A 12810-nucleotide genomic window follows, 5' to 3' on the forward strand; every position below is an offset into this window, starting at 1 on the left:
ATATGACTCGTTAAAGTTGCCTCAAGTAGAGCACATGGGAGAGTTTCTCTGTCTGTCACATCTGCCTACCCCTCACTTGCTGGCACCTTCATCGCAAGTTCATTTCATGAGAAATGACCATCACAAGGCACGATGCAGGGAAAATCTCCATTCAGTAGGGGTTTCCCATTGTCACCACTGGAACTAGGTCAGGAATGACTCAGAAAAGAAAAGAAAAGCATAGGTGGGGAGAGAATTCCACACATTGAGATCTTTGATTTACACTGGCTGAATGACAAAGTAACCACCTTGGTAATAAGGGAAGTTTACATTTTTCTGGGAGGCACAATGCAGGCATGAGATCGATCAGGAGGGGAGGTCTTTTGTGAACTTGGAGCTTAGTAGGTGGCTGACCCCGAGGCTGTCTTGTAAGTTTCTTCCAGGTGTCAAAATCTGTAGAGCGACAAATGATTTTCAGTAAGTTCCAGCCAGGTTGGGACCTTATGTCCTTACTGAGAGAAGATCGGAGAGTTCTATACCCAATCCCCAAATTCTGCTTCTCTCCCCTAGGTAAGTCATGTGGCACTCCTGCAGAACCCTTAAATGGCAAAATGATCGTAAACGGAGACACCCGGTTTGGATCCACTGTTCATTATGCCTGTAATGAAGGGTGAGTTGGCCGCAGCATCATTGGGGATGACAGTTCCAGAATTGTAGCACCAGTCTCTAAACAAGAGTCTTAGAAAGTCTACCTGTCCATTTAAAACACAGCAGTATCATTTGTAAGCCGAGGTGGTGGCTTGAATCCAGGTATTTAATTACATTTGAAATGACTAAACAAAGATTTGAAAAATAGGGAAAACCTGTATCCATGCTAGAAACTTAGGGGTGGGCAGGAAAGATGCCTGTTGCACACCAGATTAGTGCACCTAAAACCCAGAGAAGCAGTCATGAAATGGGAAGGACCTGCTCTCTAAAGAAGCCAATGGAACAAACATGAGTGGACCCATGCATATATTCTTCCCCCAAAGCAACAAGAGCTGGAGATGGTGGACTCAGAAGTGGGGAAGAATGAATTGTTTAGGATGATGGAGCCAATGTGATGGACAGGCAAATCTTGATTGTTATAGCCCCTCTCCAGAAATGTACCCAGTGCAGAAATTTGCTGTGGGCATATTCTTGGTTTAAGGAAAGAACTAGGGAGACTGCTTTACCTTATACCTTAACTTCTGCGTTGTTTTCATTATTTCTAGCTTACTTAAAAGCCATATAAAATAAGTGATCATTAAAATGGGTGATAACAATACAGTGAACTTCAGTGTATACTCTATCCACTGTAAGAAACATTGCTAGTACCTTAGAAACCTCCTAGGTGCCTTTCCCAATTCCCATTCCTCCACCTCCGGAATCTCTCTGGAAATCACCATCCTGAATTCTGTGTCACTCACTCCCTTGCATTTGTTTTCCGTTTTCTCCCATACATAGGCCTGCTCAGTTTAGATTTAGCTTTACATATTTTGAGCTTTATATAAATGACATGATGTTAAATGCACTTCTCTGCAACTTGCTTTTCTACTGAATATTTTGATTCTGACAATTATCCGTGTGGTTGTGGTTAATTCATTTTTGCTTGGGATAGTATTTCCTTGAATGGATATGCCACAATTTATTTCTTCTTGGTTCTTATATTTGGATTATTTCTCATTTGTTTTAGTTTGTTTTGCTTTGCCTATCATAAGCATTCCCACAATAAGTACACATGTCTCTTAGCGCCCGTGTGAAAAAGTTTGTCTAGGACAGTGGTTTTCATACTTATTTTGCTATGATCCACAACTAAGAAATAAATTCTCAGAAATAAATTCTGAGGTTAATCACTACATTTACCTCCCTCCATGCAATACATGGGTGTAAGAAAATTGTGACAAATTTGAATTTGCAAATATATCCAATAGTACATTGAATTGATGTAATCACATTTATTTATGAATTTGTGTAATAAATATAGGAAGCTAGAAGTTAAGGAAAAAATTTAAAGGGGTAGCATTTTAGTTAAATGTCTCCATCTTGACCTACAAAAATTGAGAAAACAAATTCCTATCGATCTTAATGGATGTAACCCAGTAGGATAAAATTTTTAAGTGTCATTTCCAACTGAACAAACAAATACAGAAAAATTAGTCCGTGTAGGAGAAGGACAACCGATGTCCTTGTTATATGTGTATCTCCTTATATAAAAGACTGTAAGATTGACTCTAAGCCCTTGTCATCCAAAGTATGGCTCACAGACCAGCAAGGTCAGCATCTCCTGGGTGCTTAGTAGAAATGCAGAATTTTCATAACTACTGACTCTGAATCACGTTTTGACATGATACCCAGGTGATTTCGATGCACATAAAACTTTTAAGAAGGCCTGCCTTAAACTTTATGCTAATTTCTGTAAGATAGAGTTTGGGTGATTTTGTTTTTCAGTATTGGGGGTTTCTGTATCTCTCACTTTTGAATACAATGTGTATGTACTAACTTTTGTAATCAGAGTTAAAGAACAATTACTAGGACTTCCAGTTCCAGGACAAGATGGGCAGACTCACCTTTCCCTGAGTCTCTCTCTACATGTAACTAAGTACCCTGGAAACTGCTCAACATGCAAGCATAAAAGGACTTGGAAAGGTGGAAAGAAGAGGGACTGGGGGACTGCAGATCTTAAAGAATGACACCATAGTGAGGACCCTGAGTTTTCTTTTTATCTCTCAGACTGGGTGCTGGAAAGGAATACCACCCTGAATAGTCAACAGGCAGCGGAGACAGAGGGAGAGTGAAGCCTGTTCTCTGGTCAAAGGAACAGGAAAAGGGAACCTCAGTGAGGTTGTCGTGGGAAGACACATTGGTGGATACAGTGGCCCAATCTGCCCACAAGAACAGCATAAGCAGAAATCGGGGATGGGGGTGGGGAGTCTATCACTCTCAAGTCCCACAGCAGGTCCCAGTCCACCAGCAGTTGTATCAATGGGAAGACCTGGGCTTTAGTCCCAATGAGAATTTTGCCTCATGCCCCACACCAGCCAGCAGCACTGGGCCCTATTCTGAGACCAAGACTTCAAGCCGGCAGTAAGAGGACCCCTCCACTCATGCGACAGATGCCAGAAGGCCCAGCGTCCCAGCCCTCCACACAGCAGCAGAAGACAATCCAGGCCCAGCATCTCTTGACCCCACACCCATGGCAGGGAGCCACCAACCCAGCAGCAGAACGGAAACCATGTTCGTGGTTTCTGGATCCTCCATCCACTAGGAGAAAGCCTCCCAGGCCCGTGTCTCCTGATTCTCCACTCAGCAGCAAAATGCAGCCCAGATAGATGCTTCACTCCTGTGGTGGCAACAACACAAATGAAGGGGGACCTGCACCCTCCCCAGATAGCCAGAGAAGGCCAGAGAGCTTACTCTCCATCTAAGGTCCCAACATCTCCCATTCCTCCCCTACTGACAGCAGGCAGTTCAGAGAAGACCTCCACTGTCCACAGGCAGCATCAGCAGGGACCCATGAGGAATGTAAGTGGAGCCGTGAGAAGGAAGCAGCAGAATAGCACTGCAAGACTGGAAAATTAAAGTCATTGGCACCAAAGCCCATGAAAGACGGCCAGAATCTACACAATGCCTTAAAGAGGTGGAGACACGCTAAAATAGATTCAGATAAGATCAAGCATCTCTTAACATCATATCCAAAATGTTCAGGGTACAATAGAAAATCACGTGTCACTTCAAGAACCAGGAAAATCACATCTTCACTGAGAAAAGATAATCCACTGATGCCAGGACCAAGAGGAAGTAGACGCTGGAGCTCTCTAACGAAGACTTTAAGGCAGCCATCATAAAATCGCTTCAATAAGTAATTACAAATCCCCTCGAAAAAAAAAATTCTTAGGGGCAATGAGAGAGAAAGGACATTCTGGTTATAGGGGAACACAATTTGAACGGCGGTGGATTTATTATCTGAAAATATGGAGACCAGAAGGAAGGGGCCCACCTAGTTCAAGTACTGAAAGAAAAGAACTTACTGTGAGTTCTGTCTCTGTAGAAATAGTAACTGCATACTTGGAAGAAATCCCAGTTGGTCATTGTATATGATCCTTTTTATATACTTCTGGACTTGTTTTGCTATACTTTATTGACGATCTTTTTAGCATCTATAATATATTAGCAAATCGAACCCAACAATGCATGAAAAGAATTGCATCCAATGACCACAGTGGAAATTACTCCAGGTAAGCAAGATGGATTCAACATTCAAAAATCAATCAACTCGATCAACTCTATAAACAGACTAACGAAGAAAATGTATATGTTCCTATCAGTTGACTCAGAAAATGCAGTTGGCAAAATCCAATATCAATTCATGATACAAACTCACAGCAAGTTAGGGATAGAACTGAAGAAGTCTGAAACCAAGGTGACCACAGGTTGGCTCTTACTGGGAGCTCTGAGGAAGAATCCATTTCATGCTTTCCTCCTAGCTTCTGGTGGTTGCCAGCTGTCCTTGGCATCGCTCGACTACAAACACATCACTCCTATCTCTGCCTCTGTTCTCACTTGGCTTTGCCTCTCTATAGGTTAACACTGTCTTCCCTCTGTCTGTCTCCTTGTCCAAATGTCCTTCTTCTTCTGAGGACAATGGTCTTTGCATTAGGGCCCACACTAAACCAGTATGACCTCATATTAACGCTGTTATATCTGCCAAGACCTTACTGCCAATAGAAGTGGGATTCTGGGGTTTCAGTGGAGGTACACTATGGAACCCCATATGGACATGATCAGACATTTCAGTGAAGAGAATATATCCATGGAAAGTAAATACATGAAAAGGTATTCAGCTTCATTAGCCATTAGGACAATGCAAATTAATACAACAATGGAACAATACTGCACACATATCTGAATGGTTAGAATACACCCTAGTGAAAACACCCAATGCTAGCATGGAGGTAGAGGGACTGGAGCACCCATTCACTGCTGATAGGATTATAAAATCATAAACCCACTCCAGAAAACAGAAATGAGTTATCAGGCCATGGAAAGACATGGAGGAAACTTAAATGCATTTTACTAAGTGGAAGAATCCAATCTGAAAAGGCTAAATACTGTATGATTCCAGGGATGTGGCATTCTGGAAAAGAAAATATGGCGTAAAAAGACTGATAGTTACCAGAGGTTGGGAGGGGGAAAAGAGGAATTGGCAGAGCTCAGAAGATGTTTGGGGCAGTGAAAGTTCTCTGTGTGATACTGTAAGGGTAGATACATGTCATTATATATTTGTCCAAACCCATAGAATGTACACCACCAAGAGTGAACCCTAATGTGAAGTACGGACAACAGGTGATAATGATGTGTCAATGTAGGTTCATCAATTGCAACCAACTCTACCACTCTGGTGGGGGATGTCGATAATGTGGGAAGGTATGCATGTGTAGGGAAAGGGAGTATATGGTAACTATTACTGGTCAATATTATCGTGAACTTTAAAACCCCTGTTAAAAATAGTCTGTATAAAAAATTAAATAGATGTAAGTACCCCCCCCCCCACACACACACACGCAGGTTAGTATTAACAAAACTGAAGATGTTTGAATAAAATTGGTGGATCATACCTATGACAACATCGTGGTTTTAATGTTCCAGTATAGCTTTGCAAGACATTAACAATGAGGGAAATTTAAATTTCCCAAGCTTTATGGCTCACTTTGAACAGTTTGTGGCATAGTAAGTGAGAATTTCTGCCTTTAACATTTTCAGTATGAAATCCATGTTTAACTTTTTTTGTTCTGCTTGGATTTCCTTTGGTTCTAGTGTGATGAGTCTTTAACACTTTAGGTTTAAACACTAACGTAGCTTAACGTAATAAAGAGGAGAGAGCCCATTTAGCTTAGAATCCATGAAGAAAAAATTTAAGTCCAAATAAAGACATACAGTTTGGGAAAGGGAGAGTACTATGACAAATGGAAATTGTCCTTCCGATTTCTCCAAGATTGCAATCTCTTGTAAGCAGCAATTTAAGGAGGAGAATGAACAGGGAAAATAACATTCATTCTTCTTTCCCTCTAGATACCGACTTATTGGTAAGACCTCTATTGCATGCGTCATCTCAGACAACACTGTCGCCTGGGATAACGACCCACCGATTTGTGAGAGTGAGTCAAAATATTCTTTCCTATTACCTTTACCAGTAGATTCTAAGCTTCCCCCTAAAGTTATACAAATCTTAATTGAATTCCTTTTGTGCATTCTATCCCTCGATACCTACGGGGTTTCTGGCAACTCTTGCCTTACGTTTTTCCTTCTCTTGTGCCTTTTCTGAATCTGGGGACTTAAATACATAAAAGCCTCAAACTTTAGTTTTCCCTCAATTACTTCGGAATTATGCTGATTGTGCTACCCCCAGTATAACAATCCTTCTGCTTGGCAAATTAGTCAAGATTTTTTAAAGTGATAACTCTCCAAGGTTGGTGAAGCTGTGGATGAATCAACACTTTCACTTACTTAGAGTTCCACGGAACCTCTTGCAAGTCACCGTGTTTTGTAAGCCTCAAAATGGACATTATTTTGACCCACTTCTTACAATTTACACTTGGGAAATAAACACAGATTTTTACTAGGAGTTCACTATAAACTTTTCATTGCTTCATTCTTTATAATAACAAAAATGTTAAAGTAACTTAAATGTTTCCAGCTATAGTTTGGAAAGTACCGGAAGGAAAGAGTCCTGTTAAAAATGACTGTAGAGTATTGCTTAAGAAACATAAAATAGAGCCACACAGAAGTAGAAGAAATACAGCCAGGGGCACCTGGGTGGCTCAGTCTGTTAAGTGTCTGACTCTTGATCTCAGCTCAGGTCTTGATCTGAAGGTTGTGAGTTTGGGCTTGGAGCCTACTTTAAAAAGAAGAGGAGGAGGAGGAGGAAGAGGAGGAAAAAAAAGGTGGAGGAGGAGGGAGAAGGGGAGGTGGCAGAGGAGGAGAAGAAGAAGGGAAGAAGAAGGAGGAAGAGGAGGAGGAGGAGGGAAGGGAGGGAAGTAGGGGAAGGAGGGGAAGAATGGGAAGAATAGGAAGAAGAGGAGGAAGGAAGAGAAGAGGAAATACATCCACACACTGGAACGTTATTCAACTAAAAAAAACCCAAAAACCGAAAACCAACAAACATGATGTCATGGAGGTGCAATTAATGACATAGAAAGATGTTAATTATATATTTTATGTGAAAAAAATTAGATGACAAAATGGTATTCTGGCTAGATCTCTTTATTTAAAGACAATACACCTTTATCTATTCCTATACTTTCATCTTTATTTCTAATTTTGTACCCCTTCCTATATCTAATCTTTGGTGAATGGCCTCAAGCCTCTTTGGTGAAGGTGGGAGGAAACTTTTGGTATACATTTTGGCTGTGTAGCAATATGCTTTCTCAAGAAGATCCCGTCTCCTATTTGTTTGAGCTGCTCTGGATCTATCCACGAGCTCTCAAGTCTGGGAATTGGTTGACGAATAACCATAACTTTGCTGCTATAATATCATTTACTTGAAAAACCATTTAAGAAAAACCATTTCTTGTATATCACCGTGTAATAGTATTATACCCTTTAATCAGGTGACATTATATGTGGGTCTCCTTTCAGAGAAGTTCTGCTCCCCTGGTTGATTTATCACAGTTTTCATTACTCTAGCATTATATAAAGAGTTGATGTCCGGTGGTATAGCCTCTAACCATTCACTTCTTCCAAGATTTACTTGGTGATTCTTGGCCCTTTGCATTTCCAGATAAAATTTAGAATCAGCTTGTCAGTTTCAACACAAACAATTCTACTCAAATTTGTATTGGCTTTCTGTTGACTCCATAGGTCAATTTTGGGCCATTCACATTTTTACATTTTTGAGTTTTAAACTCATGAACATGATCTATTTCCCCATTTTTGAAATCTTCTTTAATTTCTCTCAATAATATCTGCCAACTTACATTATAGAAAATAATGTAAACATGGAAATGTAATGTTGGAAAATGTAACATTTCCTAATTGTTTTTTAAATATGCAATCATTTCACCTTGGATCACTTTTGGATATGCTGCATAAATAATCATGTCATTGATAAATAATTATCTTATGTTTTAATCCTCTCCTCTCTTGTATCTGTTATTTATTTCTCTTGCTTGGCTTCATTGGCTAGAATCTCCAGTACAATGTTGAAAAGAAGAGATGATAAAAGAGTTTTTAATAGTCAGTATAAAGCGTGCTGTGTACTGAAGGTTTTTGGGAGATGTTCTTTATCTGAAGAAGGCAAATGAAAATGATTAAGGAAATTCCCTTTTATACCTACCTTGCTAAAAGATTTATTGTGAATCTGTATTTTAATTTATCACTGTGGATCTATTGAGATGACCATATTCTGATTTCCCTTCACTGTGTTAATTTTGCAATTTTATATGTATCTCAAAAAACATTATTGTTTTAATAAAAACAATATTTATTTATACTTATCTGCATATTAACTATTTCCATTATACATCCTCCATATTGCAGTTCTGTCAATTCTTTATAACACTATATTCCTTCAATCTAAAGAAAAATGATCTTTTAGCATTTTTGTATTGTAGGTCTTCTAGCATAGATTCTTTTTTTTAATTTATTTTTATTAACATATGATATGTTATTTGTTTCAGGGGTACAGGTCTGTGATTCATCAATCTTACACAATTCACAGCATTCACCATAGAACATACCCTCCCCAATGTCCATTACCCAGCCACCCCATCCCTCCCACCTCCCTCCTCTCCAGCAACACTCACTTTGTTTCCTGAGATTAAGAGTCTCTTATGGTTTGACTCCTTCTGTGGTTTCATCTTGTTTCATTTTTTCCTCTCTTCCCCTATGATCCTCTGCCTTGTTTCTCAAATTCCACGTATCAGTGAGATCATATGATAATTGTCTTTCTCTGATTGACTTATTTCGCTTAGCAATAATACCCTCTAGGTCTAGCCACATCACTGCAAATGGCAAGATTTCATTTTTCATTTTTGATGGCTGCATAATATTCCAGTGTGTGTGTGTGTGTGTGTGTGTGTGTGTGTGTGTGTGTGTGTGTGTGTGTATACCCCATCTTCTTTATCCATTCATCTGTCAATGGACATCTAGGCTCTTTCCATCGTTTGGCTATTGTGGACATTGCTGCTATAAACATTGGGGTGCACATGCCCCTTCATATCACTACATTTGTATCTTTGGGGTAAATACCCAGTAGTGCAATTGCTGGGCCGTAGGGTAGCTTTACTTTCAACTTTTTGAGGAACCTCCATACTGTTTTCCAGAGTGGCTGTACCAGCCTGCATTCCCACTGACAGTGTAGAAGGGATCCCCTTTCTCCACATCCTCACCAACATCTGTTGTCTCTTGACTTGTTAATTTTAGCCATTCTGTCTGGTGTGAGGTGGTATCTCATTGTGGTTTTTGATTTGTGTTTCCCTGATGCCGAGCGATGTGGAGCACTTTTTCATATGTCTGTTGGCCATTTGGATGTCTTCTTTGCAGAAATGTCTGTTCATTCTTGATTGGATTATTTATTCTTTGGATGTTGAATTTGATAAGTTCTTTATAGATTTTGGATATTGGCCCTTTATCTGGTATGTCATTTGCAAATATCTTCTCCCATTCTGTCAATTGTCTTTTGGTTTTATTGACTGTTTCCTTTGCTGTGCAAAAGCTTTTTATCTTGATGAAGTCCCACTAGTTTATTTTTACCTTTGTTTCCTTGGAGACATGTCTAGCAAGAAGTTGCTGCCACTGAGATCAAAGAGGGTACTGCCTGTGTTCTCCTCTAGGATTTTGATGGATTTCTGTCTCACATTTAGGTCTTTCATCCATTTTGAGTCTGTTTTTGTGCATGGTGTAAGAAAATGGTCCAGTTTCATTCTTCTGCAAGTGGCTGTCCAATTTTCCCAACACCATTTGTTGAAGAGACTGTCTTTTCTCCATTAGATATTCTTTCCCTCTTTGTCAAAGATTAGTTGACCATAGACTTGAGGGTCCATTTCTGGGGTCTTTATTCTGTTCCATTGATCTTTGTGTCTGTTTTTGTGCCAGTACCATACTGTCTCGATGATTACAGTTTTGTAATAGAGCTTGAAGTCCAGAATTATGGTGCCACCAGGTTTGCTTTTCTTTTTCAACATTCCTCTGGCTATTCGGGGTCTTACCTGGTTCCATACAAATTTCAGGATTATTGGTTCCATTTCTGTGAAAAAAGGTGACGGTATTTTGATAGGGATTGCATTAAATGTGTAGATTGCTCTAGGTAGCATAGACATTTTCACAATATTTGTCTTTCCTGTTTAACATTACAGTAGTCTGCAGTTTCATATAATTTTTCTTCTACATATGCAAATAGTTTTAATTCTATTTCCTACTCTGGTGTATCTGTGTTGTTTCTCTCTCCTTCCATTTTTCTTTTAGCAAGGGTCTTTTTATTTTTTTGAAAGCTATACTAAGCTAATAACAAAAAATGGAAATAAGAAGGCAAATGAAAAGGAGTAGGGGGAAACTGCACACTTTGGTGTAACAATATGATCAAAGAGCTATCTAAAATTAACGGAATGTGGATTATTTTAAAAATACATATGCTCGTGAGGAGTAGTGTAAGCAGGAAAGGCAGAAGGCTTGCTATTACACCCACAGAAATCACAACTTGTAAAAATGTATCTACATATTAACAAAGATTAAAAACTAATAACAAATGTAAAATTGTTCTACTCATTGCATTTCTCAGACTAATTATTTTGATTCACCATTATTTAAGTTGCCATATCTTTTCCCAGCTATTCCTTGTGCGCCACCCCCAGCCATTGCCAATGGAAAATTCTTTAGCAGCGGCAGAGAATCGTTTCCATATGGAACCGTGGTGACCTATCGCTGCCATCCTGGACCGAGAGGGAAGAAGCTGTTTGAGCTTGTGGGCAGCTCCTCAATATATTGCACCAGCAAAGACAATCACGTTGGCATATGGAGCGGCCCTCCCCCTCGGTGCATCATACCCGATAAATGCACACCTCCAGACATCGAACATGCAATAAGGGTATCTGAGAACAAAACCTTATTTTCCTTACATGAAATCGTGAGGTTTACCTGTGAGCCCGGCTTTGTCCTGAAAGGACCGTCCAGCGTGCAATGCCAAGCCCAAAACAAATGGGGGCCAGAGCTGCCAAGCTGCTCTAGGGGTGAGTCTGACAGCGGCTATGAAGGCACGGACAAAGGGCATGGGTTGCAAGAGGATCAGGAGATCAGTGTTTGTTCTGGGAGAAGGATGCATGGTGATCCATGCAAGTCGGTGCTGTGCGATGAAGCATGAAATTAAGAAAGTATGCGTGTGTGTGTGCGTTTGTGTGCTTATGGATACGTGCCTTCCCTTTGAAAGCAGGAGCTTCATCAATCGAAGAAGGAGACATTTGGGACTCTCGTATAGAGCAATCCTCAGGGCAAAATACCAGCTCCAGTATCGCTCAGCTATCCTGACACCTGAGGGGCACCTCCCAGTCAGCTGGGCAATAAGCACTTTAAATGCCTTAACTCACCTATTCGGCACAGCACTCCTTTCCAGTAAGGCTAATAATTCCATATTGACCAGCCAGCACTAGAGAAAGTGCCCCTGGGGTTCTGGTCATGAATTTGACCTTGTGCCCAGAAGAGCGCAGTTTGAATTACCAGCCCCTTACTAGCTGGGAGCACTTTGGCTGCCTCCCTTCTATATTCTGAACTTCCATAACAGTAAAAGGAGGGGGTGGGAGTATCATTTGATTTCCTTTGTTACACCTGAACCCCTTTACTGATGAGTCTGTAACACCTCGGAAAGGATAGAATGTAGCAAAAGGCATTTCCCCATAACTGACTGGTACTGCGCACCTGTTCTTTCCACAGTATGTCAGCCACCTCCAGAAATTCTGCACGGTAAGCACACTGCAGGCAACGAGGCCAACTTTTCCCCTGGGCAGGAAGTGTTCTACCGCTGTGAGCCTGGCTATGATCTCCGAGGGGCTGCTTCTCTGCGCTGTTCGCCCCAGGGAGACTGGAGCCCAGCAGCCCCGAGATGTACAGGTGCCTACACCTTCATCTGTTTGCAGATCAATCCTTTTGGTCCTCACATGACAGTCTTACTTCTGTTTGTTGTTGTTGTTGTTTTCCTAGTGAAATCATGTGCCGACTTCCTGGAACAACTCCCTAACGGCCGTGTGCTCTTTCCACCTAATTTCCAACTTGGGGCAAAAGTGTCCTTCGTTTGTGAAGAGGGGTGAGTGCGACCTGGCAGAGAGACAGGGACTCAGTACTCGATGCTCCTATCCTGACACCGGGGGCAAAGGGGGTCCAGCTAAAGAGAAAGCTGCCTAATGGAAAGAAGTACCAGAAAGGACTAATAGCTGACACAGTGACTGGGAAGTATGGTAGGATCCAGATAGAACCATGAACAGGTGCTTCAGAAGGAACAACGGTAAATACACTGTTGACCAGCAGAAGTAGAACAACAGATCTTGAATATTTAGGGGAAACATTACATGTATGAATGAAAAATAATTTGTAGGCATGAAGGGATAAATATTGCAGAGCGGTGTTAAAAAGAAAGTTGGCATATCAAAGACAGTTATTTATAAGATAAGTAACATGCAAGGATTGTTTCAAGAAAAGTATAAACCAATCAGTAGTGGAATTTGGAACAGGAACGAAAGAGTGACTAGGAGTGTTTTTCAATCTAATTCTATGTCATCTGAATAGAATTAGGTCACACTGAAGGAGTATGAAGACTGATGCTCATGT

The 12810-nt window shown here is 40.6% G+C and overlaps 1 protein-coding gene across 1 annotated transcript in view; it reads left to right on the forward strand.

Annotated features, from left to right (window-relative positions):
- The window catches only part of CR1 (complement C3b/C4b receptor 1 (Knops blood group)), an 86518-nt gene that overhangs the window by 35190 nt on the left and 38518 nt on the right, over nt 1-12810 (forward strand). The window contains 5 exon segments of the mRNA XM_045787784.2: nt 550-649; nt 6070-6155; nt 10824-11222; nt 11920-12096; nt 12187-12289. Of these exon segments, the coding sequence (XP_045643740.2) occupies nt 550-649; nt 6070-6155; nt 10824-11222; nt 11920-12096; nt 12187-12289 (865 nt within the window).

This window comes from Ursus americanus, chromosome 2 (genome assembly GCF_024610735.1).
Source record: "Ursus americanus isolate L20-20 chromosome 2, mUrsAme1.1.p, whole genome shotgun sequence".
Taxonomy (NCBI): domain Eukaryota; kingdom Metazoa; phylum Chordata; class Mammalia; order Carnivora; family Ursidae; genus Ursus; species Ursus americanus.